Below are 16,592 nucleotides of genomic sequence, written 5' to 3'. Positions count from 1 at the left end.
TCCCTCCTGAAGTCCCCATGTCCCTTCCCACCCTGAGCAGTGCCCACCAACCCCACCCCCACCCTCAGGAAAGGCTCAACCTGCTCCTCAACAATCTCTAGGGCCTACCTGACCCCTAGGGTTCTCCTAACTCTGATAGCCCCTCATGCTTGCTTCGTCCCTTGCTCATGTAACCCCCGCTGTCCTCCAGGGGCCGCCTGACCCCTCAAGTTCTCCCTACTCCTGATGGCCCCCTCATGCTTGCTCCGTCCCTCGCTCATGTAACCCTGCTGTCCTCCCTGCAGCCCATGACAGACCTGGACACAAAGATCCAAGAAAAGGCTATGAAGGTGGACATGGACATCTGCCGCCGAATCGATATCACGGCTAAGCTGTGCGATGTCGCACAGCAGAGGAACTCGGAAGACGTGTCCAAGATCTTCCAGGTGACCAGGGCCGGCCCCGCTCACCTGGCTCCACCCCAAACCTCTTAGAACAGCCCTGAGCGCCACCACACCCTGCCAGTTCCTCTTTCCTTCTACATCTTGCTCACCCCAATCCTGAGAGTCACATGACACCCCCCCCAGGGAAATATGACTTGGGGATTTGTAGTTATAGCTCAGGAGACTAAGGCTTGGGAGGACAGGCCGAAGAAGGACATGGGAGATCTCCCGGCCCTCCAGGACGTGTCCCCATGTGTCCCCAGGTCCACTCCGCACCCATTGCTTCTCATGCAGCCTCTTTCTCTGAGATTCCACATTGTTCCCATGGTGGAGCAGCCCTGACAACTGGGCAGCAATGGGCAGTTCTGGAGAGGGACGGGGTGTGGTCCTGTTAACGGAGGGTGTGTGTCATTCTCAGAAGTCTTGGGTCATAGTTTGGCTTGTGCTTTAGCCCAGGGCAGTGCAGTGTGTTGTTGCTTTCTGTGTGTGACTCTGGACATGGTTGCGGGAGGCCCAGGCCTTTCTCCATCTCATGCTTTCTTGCTGGGGACTGATCCGTCTGGAGAGCTACGCAGCCCTCATTTGCACGGGTCTTTTCTGCTTGGAGCAGAGCTTGGTGAACCCTCCATGCCTCTGCACGTGAGAGGAAGGTTCTGGAAGCATGCAGCTCTTTTGACCTTTGTCAGGGTTTCTTGGTCTCTCGGGCTGGCTTTGAGACATCTCAGGTGATGGTGCCCTCGTCTGGCCTCTCCTTGTTCCACATCATGGGGCTGCTTTTTCTGGTGATGGGCGAGCTGAGCTGGCCCAGTCACCAGGCAGGACTTGGTCCCTGTGTCTGTGTTCTCCACCTGCATGCCTCACACCTCACGCTTCCTGCCAATGCTGCCTGCTTCGTAGAAGACCTATGCAACTCCCTGCCGTGGTGGCTGGTCCCAGCCATATCCATTCACTCCTCGGGACAGTGGTTCCCTCCCAGACTTACCCCTCCATGCACCCCAGCCAAGCACCCCCGTTACCTTGGTCTCTTCCTTCCCCATCCAGGTGGTCCCTAAGAAGAAAGATCGTAAGGTGGCTTCGGATGATGACATCTCCGAGCAGGATGGGGAGGTGAATCGGTTCTCAGATGAGGAGGTCGGCTCCATGAATATCACCGATGAGATGAAGCGCATGTTTAATCAGCTGTGAGTACCCAGGTTGCCCAGCCAGGGGACATATCCTCAGCTAGGCTGAGACCAGTCACCTGTTCTGAAAGAGTTTGGATTGTGTGTGTGTGTGTGTGTGTGAGCGCACACGTGCGCATGCGAGATCACACAAAAACCAGTCATCAGTCATGTGTGTCATTTCTCAGGCACTATCCACTTTGTTTCTTGGAGTCAGGATGTCTCATTGGCTTGGGGCTTGCTGGTTAGGTTAGGCTGGCTGGCCATCCAGCTCCAGGGGTCTCCCTGTATTCCTCCCCAGTGCCTGGACTACAAGTGCACGCCACCAGACCAGGCTGGCCTTCAACTCACAGACGCACCTGCCTCTGCCTCCTGAGTGCTGGAATTAAAGGCGTGCGCCACCACCACCTGGGTCCACGCCTGGCTCTTTAGCGTGTGTGCTAGGAATTGAAATCAGGTCCTCATTCTTGCAAGGCAAGCATTTTGCTCATTAAGGCACATTTCCAGCCCCTAGATTTTTTTTTTAAATGTATTTATTTATTTTAGAATTTTATATCTATTTATTTTTGTTGTGTGAATGTTTTGCCTGCACGTACGTCCATTTTGCCACGTGTGTGTCTGCTTTCTGTGGAGGTCAAAAGAAGACGTTAGAACCCTTGGAACAGGAGTCGCAGAAGGCTGTGAGCCACCGTGTGGGTGTTGGGAATCGAACCCAGGTCCTCTGCGAGAGCAGCCAGTGCTCGTAACTGCTGAGCCATCTCTCCAGCCCGTTTTTTTGTTTTTTGTTTTTGGATTTTTTTTTTGTTTGTTTTGTTGTTCTTTAACATTTTATATGTGTGGGTATTTTGCCTGCATATATATCTGTGGACCATCTATGCTCCTGGTGCCTATGGCAGGATGAAGAGGACATTAGATCCCCGAGCGCTGGAGTTAGTTGTGAGCCACCACGAAGGTTCCCAGTCAAACTCAGATCCTCTAAAAGAGCAGCCAGTGCTCTTCACCATGGAGCCATCTGTCCAACTACTAGATTTTTTTTTTTTTTTTAAGCAGGGTTTCTCTATGTAGCCCTGGCTATCCTGGAACTCACTCTGTAGACCAGGCTGATCTCAGACTCAGAGAAACACCTGCCTCTGCCTCCTGAGTGCCAGGATTAAAGGCGTGCGCCACCAGCTGCCACCCCCATCACAGGGCTGGATTCAGTGTATTCCTTTTTTTTTTTTTTTTTTTACAGTATAGAATAGAGTTTATTCAGGGCATGGAGAGGAGAGTTAGAGGGTAGCAGAGGCAGAGAAAGGCAGAGAGAGGGAGAGAGTAGAGAAGTAGAGGAGAAGAATAGAGGCCGGCCATGACCACATGGAGGAGGTGGGGAGGGAATGGAGAGAGAGAGGCAAGACAGACAAGAGCGGAAGCTTCCTGTTTTAAAAATTCTTGAGACCAGATATTTCATTGCACCATCCATGGCTGGGTATCCAGTGCCTGCTGTATTTGGAAGTGTACCCATGATCCTTTATGTCACCTGCTGCTCCCTCGGTCCTGTGGGACACCCCCACCCAGACAGGTGGAGGGGGGATGGTTTCAACCAGGATTGTCCTTCCTCGCCCAAGAGTTGAAAAGGCTGGGTAATCTTCTCCCTCTTTGTATGTAGAGTCTGCCTGATGATGTCACGTGTCCAGGAAGGGTCAGCGGCATGGTGTCACCTTAATGGGCTGTTTCCAGCCATGCATCACACACACCCATCTTCCAGTCTCTCTTGGTGGGCTGGTGAGCTGACCCACGCATGGCTCATGGGAAGAGTCTTGATAGACACCAAGTGTCCTCCATGAAATGACACTTGGCTAACTCCAGACCTTCACCAAGCAGACAGGGTCATTGTTAACCTTTTGAAGGCTCTGGGGAGGCTCAGCAGTGTCTGACAGAGTTAGGATTCAGACCACAACCTGTCACTCACTAGTATTCCCTTGCCAGGAGGTTCTGGCTGAGCGGCAAAGTCTGGCCTGAGTGTATAGGTAATGGCCAGACACAGCTGGTTCCAGCTCGTGGGAGGTATGTGTGTGTGTGTGTGTGCATGGTCTGTGTGTACTGTCTCTGTGGGTGTCTCTATGAGTGTGTGTGTGTGCTATCTGTGTGTGTGTGTGTGTGCATCTTATCTGTGTGTCTGTGTATGTGTGCTGTCTGTGTATATGTGTGTATGTGTATTTGTGCATGCTTCTGTACGTGTGTGTTGTCTGTGTGTGGGTGTGTCTGTGTGTGTGCATGCTGTCTGTGTGCAGGCTCAGTGATGTCACATTGGTAGCTTAGACTTTGTCACTGTAAGAAATTGACACATGCCACCCTTCAGGACACCTTACCAAACCATAGAGAGAACTGGTGTACCAAAACCTATTGAGTATGTCACCCTGGTAGCACTGTGGCCTTGGCCTACTTGGTGCTTTGTTCTGAACCCAGATCCATTTTTAACTTGAATACAAACGGCACCCCTAGGTAGGATAGGGTGAGGACCCTGGGTGAGTTAAGGGCAGGGCTGGGAGCCCCACACTCTCAGGCACCTGGATTCTGAGAGCTCTGCCCAGTCACCATTGGCAGCATCTGACAGTCAGGCCACCAGCTCCTTGAGCTCCATACAAGGGAAGCACTTCAGGGGCACAGAGTAGGGCAGAGCCAGACCCACATACGTGGTTCAGTGCTTTGTCCCCTTAGCCACCCTCCTGCTTGGGAGAGATGTCTATCTTCCATCTGCAGCCCCACTGTTGCTGTCTGCTATTTCTTTGGCTTTAGTTAGATGCACAGGATGAGCAGGGTGGAGTTGGGAGCTCTCCCCTCAGACAGACCTGAGACAAGGCTGGACATTTGCTGTCGATCAAGCCAAGGACATGCCTTGTCCCTTGGTTCATCTTTCAGCTTGAGTCTCCCTCCAGATCTTATGTTCTTACTTCTGCTGACAAGAGCACATTCTCCCCTCCCCCCACCTCTTTTGTTTTTGTTTTTGAGAGAGGGGTTCGTGTAGCCCAGGCTAGCCTCAAACTTGCTATGTAGTCTAGAATGGCCTTGAACTCTGATCTTCCTGTCTCTACCCCTTGAGTACTAGGACCCGAGCCTGGTTTATGTAGTACTGGGGAATCAAACCCAGCCGCCCCCCCTGCCCCCCCACTCCCCCCCCCCCCCCCAGCCAGCACTCTGTATCTCTAGGCTTTTGAAAAGAAATGTGGCTTGGGTCCAGCTTTTTCCAGTGTTGCTCTGGGAATTCCTGAGCCTGAATCATTCTTTGATGTGCACATCCCCCCAAATCTCCTTCCTTTTGTTGAATAAAAGGGCTCCTCAGAAGAAATCAATTATCTGTTTTCATGGAGTCCCCAGGGGATCGTTAATCTGGTCAGAAAGAAGGTGCAGAGCAGAGGTATCCATTCCAGAGAACTGAGTTGGGGGCGCCTCTGGCGAGGGCTCCCTCTTAGGTGTGCAAAAAGCATTTAGTTATGAGCAGTAGAGAAGTGACTCCTCATGTGGTGGGCACCGGAGCGTTGACAGGGTTCGGTGTCTAATTAGATTTGTCTGGCTTTAAAGTTGCCTAAGTTAAAAAAAAAAAATTCTTTGTTCATCCCTACCACTGTTCTGTTCCTCTAGCTGGTGTTAGCAGCTGATTCAGTGGTTTTTTTCAGATCCCACCTGGTATTTCCATGAGCCCATGGCCCAGCCTGGTGGTTACCCCCACCTCCACCCCCCCCCACCCTCACTCCTCCCACCCCCACCCCCCTCACCCTCCACCCCCCCTCTCCAGCCAGTTTTAGTGAGGCCTTAGAATGACACACCCGTGTCAGAACTCTGTGTTGTTTTGATCCAAATCAGTAGCTTGGGCTTCAGACTGAAAGGAGAATTTTCGACATCCTTCCAAAGTCCCCGGGTGAGGGTGGGGGCTCTTTCCGTTTCTGCTCTCATCCGTCTTCCTGTCTGTTCTGGCTAGCCATCCCTCAGCGGGGCTTTCCTTCAGATCTCAGACGCTGGAAAGGAAGTGCCGTCAGTAGTGGACCATGCCATGTGCTGATGGATGGACCCCAGAGGCTCAGAATCGCCTCCTTTTCCAATAAACTCCTCCAAGCTTATTTCCTGACTCACAGGCGCTACCTAGAGGCTGCTATAAGAATTGCTATTGGGCAAGGGAACAAGCTTGGCCTACCTCAAGGGGGCGCTCTAGGAAGCCTTTTTATTTATTTTTTTATTATTTTTTTAAATCAGAAATCCTTTTGTGTCATTGTCTTTTGGCCCCCAACTCATACCTTTGTTGAATGAGGTAGAGCAGAGCTCTAAAAGAGGCAGGAAAGAATGGAGAATGGGGAGGCATAAACAAAGGGAGACTCCCCAGAGGGAAGTCTACAGTCCTGTGCCACTGAGTCTCAGAGCTCAAGGGCTGCAGAGAGAGCTCAGTGGTTAAGAGTACTGGCTGTTCTTCCAAAAGACCTGGATTCAATTCCCAGCACACACACATGGCAAATCACAGCTGTCTATAACTCTAGTTACAGGATATCTGATGCCCTCACATACAGGATACAAGCAGGCAGAACACTAATGTGCCTAAATAAAAATAAATCAATCAGGAAGGAAGGAAGGAAGGAAGGAAGAAAACAAACAAACTCTCAGAGCCTGGCATCAGGTGGCGCAAGCCTGAAATCCCAGGATTCTTTTGTGATTTTGTTGTTGTTTTTGTTTGGTTGTTTTGAGACATGATTCCTCTATAGTCCTGGCTGGCCTGGAACTCTCAGGAGATCCACCTGCCTCTGCCTCCTGAGTGCTGGGATTAAAGGCCGGCACTACCACATTGAGCAGATGCAACAGTCTTTAAGGGGCCCCCAGTTGTAGTCATCTATGCATCTTGGAAACCAGTCCTGGGCAAAACCACATATAACTAGTCTTGTTCTCCTACTCTAGCGAGAAAGACTCTAAAGTTACTTGCGTTTTTAATTTAAATCCAGTGTTAGCATATATCCATTCAGAAGGACACCCAGTCTTCCCCGAGTCTCAGTTTGCTGACCTGTGAAATGGAGCTAATAAACATACTACCCTCCAGGTTTGAGGCTGGTCTTAGTTGGCTTCAAAAGCTGTAGGGAGCCAGCAGGCCTGGGTCACAGTCCTTCCTCTGCTTCACAGCAGTGGTGGCTTTGGGCAAGCGTGTTTCCTCCTGAGCTGTGCTCTCCTCATCTGCAAGATGTCAGGAATGTGCCTGCATTTGCCTTACTCAACATGGGGCAGGGCAACCATTCTTCTTCTTCTTCTTTTTTTTTTTTTTTTTTTTTCGAGACAGGGCTTCTCTGTGTAGCCCTGGCTGTCCTGGCACTCACTCTGTAGACCAGGCTGGCCTCGAACTCAGAAATCCGCCTGCCTCTGCCTCCCGAGTGCTGGGATTAAAGGCGTGCGCTACCACGCCCGGCTGACCATTCTTCTTTTGACCAGAATCATGTCTAAAGGATACATGTGTGCGTGCACACTCGATCATGTACACACACACACACACACACACACACACACACACACAGAGATTGATTGATTTTGAGGTTGTTAAAAAGTTATTTTTTTATTTTACGGATGTGAGTACACTGTCTCTGTCTTCAGACACACCAGAAGAGGGCATCAGATCCCATTACAGATGGTTGTGAGCCAGCACATCGTTGCTGGGAATTGAACTCAGGACCTCTGGAAGAGCAGTCAGTGCCCTTAACCTGAGTCATCTCTCCAGTCCCTTTGAGGGGATTTTATTGATGTGAATGAGTGCTTAGCTGGCATATGTGTCTGTGCCCTCTATGCATGGAGTGCCTGTGGAGTCCTGGGGAGGATGCTGGGCCCTGGAACCAGTGTTAGCAGTTTTAAGCTGCCATGTGGGTGCTGGGAACAGATCTCCAGTCCTCTGCAAGAGCAGCGAGTGCTCTTCATGGCCTAGCCTTCTCTCCAGCCCTTGGGGATTTCTGCGACAAGGTTTTATACCATAGCTCAAGCTGATTGGAACTCACTATATGGCCCAGACTGCCCTTGAACTTGATCCTCCTGTCTCTTGCCCCTGAATTCTGGGGTTGCACACAAGCACCATTCCCTTCTTAATCTAAAACTAGACTTCTAATTGCACAAACACACTCTGTTCTGAAAGACTAAAGCATTGACTCTTTGCCTACCACCCATCTTTCTGAGATCTCCCACAGTTGCATATTCACTAGGGAAGGTGCCCCTTTCTCTCCTCTGTATGCACCCCAACGGCCTGGCTTCTGTTCACTCATGTCCTCTGATGTCACCCATAGGCGGGAGACCTTTGATTTTGATGACGACTGTGACAGCCTGACGTGGGAAGAGAATGAAGACACACTGCTGCTATGGGAGGATTTTACCAACTGTAACCCAACCATTGACCTGCAGGGCGAGGTGAGCCCATGGCCTGCCTTCTCTGGGGGTGCCTCTCTCACAGGATCCCTCATCCTTTCCTTCCCATGCAGCCTTTGATCCCCAGCTAAACTATCCCTTCTGTGTCCCCAGCAAGAAGAAAACTTGGGCAACTTGATCCATGAGACTGAATCCTTCTTCAAGACTAGAGACAAGGAGTACCAGGAGACCATAGGCCAGATCGAGGTAGGCACTCAAGCCAAGGAGCCTGCTATGGGGTCTCCCAGGGGTTGCATAGTTAAGATCCTGGGTGTTCATAGAAATGCAGGCTTGCAAAATGGGGCAAGTCAGGGTCTGAAGTCAAAAGCCTGGCATTGCAAACCTGTTCTTATTAGGGTATTGGTTTCCTAATCTGTAAAGTCAGGCAGTGATTCCTGCCTCCCCTAAAGAGGCTGAGGCAGGAGAGTGCCAATAACAGGCTTACTCGATGCCTAGCATCATTTGACATCCCTCAGAAGTCAGCCGTGGTCATCCTTACTTCCTCCTCTGCTAGAGAGGCCAGGTACCTATACAGAGGAGGAAATCATGTCCAAAGAGGCCAGGTCACTTGTCCACAGTTTCCCAGTTACGAGGCAACATTCACACCAGTGTGCTTGGCCACTGCTATACAAGAGTTAGTGCTCTTCCTGTGTTGAAGAATTACAGAGGCCTCCCTCCTCCCTCCAGCTGTCACAGTATAGGCTCAGAGACATGAACAGTTTCCTTTCTCTGGGGAACAGGCAAGTTCCCCAGAGATGCTGAGCACACGGAAGTCCCCGGAATCAGATGGGGCTTAGTTGGACAAACGTCTCTGGGGTTGCTAAGCAACCATACTCACTTTGTTCAGAAGCAGGTCTAAAGAATATTGACTGGTGTGCAGAGAGTAAAGAAGGTTGATAGCACAAGGCAGAGCCTGGATGGCGCCGCCACCAAGAGATAGAGGAGGGAGGTTGCTGCGGGCAGTAACCTGAGGTGAATGGTCCCCCCTCATCACCTTTATTCGTCAATGTCTCCTTCCAGCTGGAGCTGGCCACTGCCAAGAGCGACATGAACCGACACCTACATGAGTATATGGAGATGTGCAGCATGAAGCGAGGCCTGGACGTGCAGATGGAGACCTGCCGTCGGCTCATCAAAGGCTCTGCAGACAGGTGCGGCTGTGTGCATGCGCCCCAGGGCTTCCATGGTGGGTGGGGGCTTTACAGAGAGACATTCGGGGCTGCCTCGTGCAGCTTCACTACATTTTAATTTTTAAGAGCCTCTGTCTGACCTCCCATCCATCCACACCCCCCCTCCAAGCCCCCATCACGAGCATACCTACTATGTGCTAGGTGACTAATATACCTAATCTCTCAGAGCTTCTGATAGACAAAACAAAACAATACCACCACCATCACGATCAATCGGTTCAACAGAGAGTTGTCAAAGGCCCGCTGTGTGCTAGAGCGTCTGAGTTAGTGTTCTGTTGCTGTGATGAACACTATGACCGAAAGCAAGTTGGGAAGGAAAGGGCTTACTTGGCTTACACTTCCACATTGTAGGCCGCTGTTGAGGGAAGTCAGGGAAGGAAGCTGGAACCAGGAAATGGTGCAGAGGTCATGGAGGGCAGCTGTTTACCATTTTGCTTTCCATGGCTTGCTCAGCCTGCTTTTGTATAGCATTGAGGACCACGGACCACCTGTCCAGGAGCAGCGGGCTGAGATCTCTCTGACGCCAATCATTATTAAGACTGAAGGCCAGTCTGATGGAGGCGTTTTCTTTTCTTTCTTTCTTTTTCTTTTCTTTTTCTTTCTTTCTTTTTTTTTTTTTTTTTTTTTTTTTTTTTTTGAGACAGGGTTTCTCTGTATAACCCTGACTGTCCTGGAGCTCACTTTGTAGACCAGGCTGGCCTCGAACTCAGAAATCCGCCTGCCTCCGCCTCCCGAGTGCTGGGATTAAAGGTGTGTGCCACCACGCCCGGTGGGTGGAGGCGTTTTCTTAACTGAGGTTCCTTCTTCCCAGTTACCTGGGGTTTTCAGTGGGCACTGCTTTGTGCTCAGACCAGGGATGATGGAAGGTTACAGAATGAATACCCACGACCGCCTCCCCTCCCCCCCCCCTCCCAAAGAGAAGCCACACGCTACAGTAAGCAGTGGCTAGGGTAGAGAGAGGTCCCAAGGAATGCCAAGAGCCCTAGGCAGCTTATGGAACCTACAGGGACTGGGAGAAAGTGCACCGTTGCAGGGATCTCACAGCAGGAGCCCCTCAGGGTAGACACCACTGTGTTGTTGTTGAGAGTGGAACCAAGAGCCTTGTGCATACTAGGAAAATATTTTGCTCACCCCAGACCCTTCGGGTAAGTTTTTTAACAGGTGTGATTGGCCAGAGCTCCGGGCCCTGGACCGTTAGGGTCCCCCAGGCTGCTCTCTGAAAGGATTTGGTTTCTTCCACCCAATGCAGGAATTCACCGTCCCCCAGCTCTGTGGCCAGCAGTGACTCAGGAAGTACAGACGAAATCCAGGAAGACCTGGAGCGGGAGGCGGATGTGGAGCCCATGGTCAGCTGATGACGGAGGCCCGACGCTCCTGGTGATCTTGGTGATGGGGTCCAGCCTCCTCTTCCCACTGAGCCGTGTGGGCTCCACTCCTCGACACAGACTTCTGCCCTCCCTTCTCCGGAGGCCCAGCGGGACCGCTGCTTCCTTCCTTCCTCCACCACCGACCCATGGAATGGTGCTGTCGATTTTTCTATTGTCCCCACACACACCACAAACGCAGACTTTTGTGCGTCGATGCAGTGCAACTGTGCCTTCTCCCTTAAGCTGAGCCACTTTGAGCTCCAAAGAATTCTTCCTAGCAGGTGTTTTTTTAAATATAAAACTCTGAGGTGAGGGTGGGGCCTGGAGGCGTGGTAGCTTTTGGTTTTCTCCCTCCCACCTGCTCCTCTGATTGGACATGAGCTTTGCTCCCTCCCTCTGTCCCAAGATGACTTGCGGTGGTCTGCCTTCCCAAGAAAGGAGACTATGTTACCTCCAGAGCTGGGCGAGGAGGGGTCCTCTATACTTTCTCACCCAGGGATAGAGAGAGTGGTGGACGGAAGTGGAGGGAGGGAAGACCAATTTTTTTTCTTCTTTTGGATCTAGTGGCGACATGTCGGGGAAAGGCACTGTGGGGGAAGGAAGAACCTCACTGTGTTTAAACTATGCAAAAAAACAAAAACAAAAAAACAAACAAACAAAAAAACCTAAAAGCAGCTTGCCTTATATCATTGGGGAAGGCAGGTCCTCTCTCAGACTTCTGGGAACTGGGAGAGAGGCCAAGGTTGGCATGAGGCCCTCATAGCCTCTGAGGATCGGAGGTGGATTTGGGGGTGATCCCAGTCAGATTGCTGGTAAGGCCTGCCTGCATTCTGCAAGCCGGCCCACTGGACTGATGGCTTTCTTGGGGACCTCTGTGGGGTGGGGTGGGGTGGGTGGTGGTCTTTTATTTTCCTGATGACTTGATGTTCATTCCCGCCTCTCCAATCACCTGCCAGGTTCCATGGTTGTAATTTCTCTGTGAGAAAGTATGAACGGGCCAGGCTTGCTACCTACTCTGTCCTCCACAGTACCGTCTTGGTCCTCCATTGTCCCTCTGGCTGGGGGGAAAAAAGCCTTGTTGTGGGGGGGGGGGGACAGGTGGTGTGGCTGCTGGCAGGCTGGCGATGACTGGAGAGAAGCCTCAAGTGAGGACCGTCCTCATTCATTCGTGCTTTCCATACCCACTTGTCTGGACGCTGAGCCAGTGATTCCCCAAGGCTCCCCTGGGGCCTGAGGTAAGGGGCCACAAGATAGAGCATCCGTCTAGTCTCAGCTGGCGACTTGCCTAGCAACGATCAGGTTTTGTTTTTATTTCTTCTTATTTTGGGGTCTACTCTAGTGGTTTTGATGGCCAATGTTGTTTTTATTGACCCAGCAGGTTCCTCTAGAGGTCAAAGGAACAAAATGTCCCCAGGGATCAGAACCCATGGCCCTCTGAGGCCTGGGTGGTAAAGGGCAGAGGACTCTGGAACCGTAGTGGTACCAGAGCGTCCTCTTCATCCCTCTGTTTCTCTCTGGGTGGTTCCATCATCTGTTTTGCACTTAGAACCAGTGTACATAATAGGCTTATGTGCGGATAGAGAGGAGAGAGGATGTGTTCGTTGGTGGCTTATGTAGCTTATCAGAACTTGGTGGCCTTTCTCACGTGTGTCTTCCATGATGTGGGGAGGGGTTTCCCATTGGTCCCTGTGCAGGTACTTGGAGGGACAATTGTTTGGGAAAAGACACAGCCCCTGTCCTCACTACTCTCTCCCCCTTTCTCACCAATCCTTCTTTTAAAGGTTACAGGGTTCATACTCTTCTGGTTATTATTATTATTGTGTGTTATTGATATTATTGTTTTGGTTTTATTTTATTTTATGTTTTTTTTTTTTTTAACCAAAGGTTATCAGAGCCAGATGGGCCTGGACCTTAGCTGCTGTAAAGATTTCCGTTTCTGTGAGGGCAGGAAGAGGGTTGCCCTCATGGGTCCTCGGCTGAGGCTGGGGACCGTTTCCATCCAGCGGTAAAGCGGTAGAGTCTGGTAGTCAGGTGGGCAGGGCAGAAGGCAGCCCTTGATCGTTCTTCATGGAGGTGGTGGGCTGACATGTATCTCTAGCATTAAGACAGGAAGCAACAGCATAAACGTTTGAGGGGATGGTTGTGTACACAGCTACTGTGTACGCTGCTGTTCTCGGGTGTTATTTTATGTTCTCACATGTATACATAGGTCATTTGTCTGGTGTGCATGAGAAAAGCAGGCCCCCGTGGGTTCCCTCCTGCTGACTTTCAAAGTCTGCTTTCCCCTGGGAGGTGAAGCTCTGAGGCAGGAGGATGAGTGGAGAGGAGCAAGGGTGTGGTAGGCATGTTTCCTGGCTTGGTCTGGGCTCTGGGCCTGGCCTCCTCTTAGTGTTTGGTTTGTTCGTTTCTTAGTTTGTTGCCAGTGGGTCCTGCTTGTGCTCACTGTGAGCCCACAGCTTGCCCAGAAAGACCCCACCCCTCACTGGGGCAGCGCCTGCCCTGTCTGGACGAACTTGTCCACCCGTGTAAACATGTACATACGTTCTCTTGACTTTCCTATGTCTGAGCCCCGTGTCATATTGACACGGGGGGCTCAGGGCTTCTCAGATGGACTCCCCGTGTTGCCCCTGGCCATGCTCCTAGTTTGGGGGTCACATACACAGGCACAGCAGGGAGACAGCATCCTTTCAGGTTCCTGGTTGGTCGTGAAATACACACACACACACACACACACACACACACACACACACTCCACTAAGACTCCAAAGGAGAAAGATGGAGAAGAGGTTTTGTCTCCCCGTTGGCAGTGTGTCTGGAAGGCATGGACACTTTGGACTCTGTTCTGGGGTTAGAACTCAGATGTCCTATGAAGAGTCAAGCCACTTTGACTTTAGGGTGGGAGGAGAGGGGATGGGTTAAGGGGTAAGATGAGGTGTAACTTAAGCTAAATGTATTCTATTTATGAAGCAAGAGACTGTATTTTTATGAAAGGAAAAGGTTTTTAATCTAGGGTAGGCAGTCATGGTGGCCCGGCATTTTGCTGTGGATAAGATACCGCCATGTACATTGACTCCGGTGTACAATCAACAATAAACCCCTCTCCTCAGCTTGCCTTCCATCCTCACTGAACGTGTGCACACAGCTGGGGCGGGAGTTTGTTGTCCCTTCTACCCTGGCCCTCAGCTCCTTAGAAGTCTTGGAAGGGAACTGGAGTGGGGAGGGTGGGTGGAATGCAGAAAACTGAGGTGGGGGCGAGGTAGGTTCTAATTAGTCACCCCATCTCCCTTCTGGCCAGACCTGCTCCCATTCAGCTGTGTGGGGAGAGTAGGAGGGAGGTTCTGTGGGGTTGGGGGACCCAGGACTTTTTAGGGGCATAGGGACTTACTATGCCTGAAGTCGTCAGGCAGCTGGAGCAGACACAGAAGGGACTCAGGACACTAAGAGCTCAGCCCTGTCTGTGTCTACTCCAGGCCAAGGTCGTCGAGCTTGGTTGTGGATGAAGGACTAGGACTCTGTAGGGTTTCATCAGACCTGGGTCCTCCCTCTGGGACTGACCTAGTGGGAGGAGTGGAGACGGGTCTGGGCAAAGCCATACACACTCTCTGGGAAGAGATTTCCAGGCTCAGTGTGGACTGTGTGTGAGTGTCAGGCAAACTCCTCACCTTATGAGTTCCTTCCCAAGCTCTCGAGGACATGTGAATTCCCCACCATGACACGACCCCTTTCCACACACTGTAGCATCTACCTGGTTTTTAGTCCCACCCTACCCACCGTTGCTGTGTCTGTCAGCTGGGTCTGAAAATCACCGGGAGGGGTTTGTATTCATCAAAGACTACTGACCCTACCAGAAAACCAACCTGTTTACTGTACTGTTGTAAATACTGTGCCCTTTATATCGTGTATATTGGCTTCTTTGGAATAAAGTAAAATGTCTTAGAACACATGGTATATGCTTCTTTGTGTCCTGGTGGTTGTGGGAGGGGTAAGAAGACTAAAGTAAACTTATTAACCAATCAGTGATAAGATTGGGAACTTGCCTATTTGCATCTCACAGTAAGATCTTCCAGGATGCCACGCATTGGTGGCTCACACCTTTAATCCCAGAACTCTGTAGAGTAGAACTCTGTAGATCTCTGTAAGTTCAAGGACAGCCTGGTCTACAAAGTGAGTTGCTGGACAGCCAGAAACCCTGTCTTGAGAAACCAAAAAACAACACACACACACACACACACACACACACATACACACACACACACACAAACATAAAAAACCTCCCAGAAGGACCTAAGGCAGGGAGGATTAGACAGAAGAGACCCCAAGAAACCCCAGGCTAATTGGCACTGCCTGGTCTAAAGTTGAGGTCCCACCAGCTACAAAGCCCCCATTTTTCAGACCTCCCAGAATGTCTGCAAGAAGCACCTGCTGGACTCTGGATTTGATATTGTCCACTGTTACAGTTGCTTTTAACAAAGGGCCACATTCAAAGGTGGCCTCCCTCCACTGTGAGCTGCCGTTTCCAAGGATGGAGAGAAACTGCCGATTGGTCACATGATGTAGCTCTTTCCTAGTCCCATCTCCTAGAGTGCCTTAAATGGAGTAGTTGGCAGGAAAGGGAGAAGACCAGGGTGACGGGTGTTCAAGGTGCATAGCATCATCCTATTTAACAGAAGAGGAAACTGAGGTCCACAGAGCCTGCAGGGGATAGTTTTTATGTCAGCTTGACAGAAGCTGGTGGCATCTGAAAGAAGGGGACAAACAATTTTAAGAATATGCCTCCAAGGCTGGAGAGATGGCTCAGCAGTTAAGAGCACGGACTGGTCTTCCAGAGGTCCTGAGTTCAAATCCCAGCAACCATATGGTGGCTCACAACCATCTATAATGGGATCTGATGCCCTTTTCTGGTGTATCTGAAGAGAGCAACCGTGTATTTACATATAATAAATAAGTAAATCTTTTCTAAAAAAAAAAAAGAAAAAGGAAAAAAAGAAAATGTCTCCAAAAGATCAGTCTGTGGGGCATTTCCTTTTCTTTCTTTTTCTGTTTTATTAATTATTATTACATTATTGTCATTATTAGTATTATTATCATTATTATTTTAGTTATTTGAGACAAGGTTTCTCTGTATAGACTAGAACTCACTCTGTAGACCAGGCTAGCCTCAAACTCAGAGATCTGTCTGCATCTACCCTCCTAAGTGCTAGATGTAAAAGGTATGCACTACCGCTGCACAGCTACTTGGGCAAAAAATTTTCTTAATTTGTGATTGATGTGGGAGGGCCCAGCCCATTCTAGGTAGTCCAACCCCTGGACTGGCGGTCCACCTGCAAGGCTGAGCAAGCCAGTAAGCAGCGTCCCTCCATGGCTTCTGCATCAGCTCCTGCCTCCAGGTTCCTGCCTCAGTGATGAGCTGAGACTTTGCACATGTTAACCTTTAACTCCCCACTTGCTTTTTGGTCATGGTGTTTTGAGGCGAATCTGCCCAGTGTGGTATCAAATTAGAACCAGAGGGACCCCAAAGTAAATACCCTGGTTACATTGTCAAAGACATAGAAACACATTGAAGCAGGACTGTGGTGGCGCAGGCCTTTAATCCCAGCACTCTGGAGGCAGACCTGCTGGTGGATCTCTGTAAATTCAAGGCGGGCCTGGTCTATAGAGCCAGTTCCAGGATAGCCAAGGCTACACAGAGAAACCCTGTCTGGAAAAGTAAAACCAAGCCAAAAAATAAAAATAAAATAATTAAAAAATTAAACAAAAACAAAACCCAAAGAGAATAAAGTAAGAAAACCCATACCAGTATCTTAGGAATACAGTGGTTCCCTAAGGCATCATTCTAAGAGCAGGCTTCAGAAGCTGTTTTAATACGTTCCAGTATTCATCAAACAACGTCTCATGCAGAAAACTGAAAATTTTAACCCCGGGGCAGAGGGACAGAGGCAGGAACAACTGGTTTTTGTGGCTAGAGGCTTTTAAGAAAAGGAAGAAATACAGAAAATTAAAACGAAGAACGTTAAGTTCAGGCCCGCTAGGGTTTTATCTCGTTCTGATTCCAATCTGGAA

At 50.2% G+C, this 16,592-nt stretch overlaps 1 protein-coding gene across 1 annotated transcript in view; it reads left to right on the top strand.

The window, feature by feature from the left end:
- Positions 1-14,471, top strand: part of Iffo2 (intermediate filament family orphan 2) — a 46,629-nt gene extending 32,158 nt beyond the window's left edge. The window contains exons 4-9 of the mRNA XM_021161151.2: positions 285-425; positions 1,464-1,603; positions 7,858-7,978; positions 8,090-8,182; positions 8,996-9,126; positions 10,415-14,471. Coding sequence (XP_021016810.1) covers positions 285-425; positions 1,464-1,603; positions 7,858-7,978; positions 8,090-8,182; positions 8,996-9,126; positions 10,415-10,520 — 732 coding nt within the window. The 3' untranslated portion in view covers positions 10,521-14,471. The remainder of the gene's footprint in view (positions 1-284; positions 426-1,463; positions 1,604-7,857; positions 7,979-8,089; positions 8,183-8,995; positions 9,127-10,414) is intronic.
- The last annotated feature ends 2,121 nt before the right edge of the window (positions 14,472-16,592 follow it).

This window comes from Mus caroli, unplaced genomic scaffold (assembly GCF_978045245.1).
Source record: "Mus caroli unplaced genomic scaffold, Mus_caroli_1 scaffold_6, whole genome shotgun sequence".
Classification (NCBI taxonomy): domain Eukaryota; kingdom Metazoa; phylum Chordata; class Mammalia; order Rodentia; family Muridae; genus Mus; species Mus caroli.
This window is presented reverse-complemented; position numbering and strand designations above follow the sequence as displayed.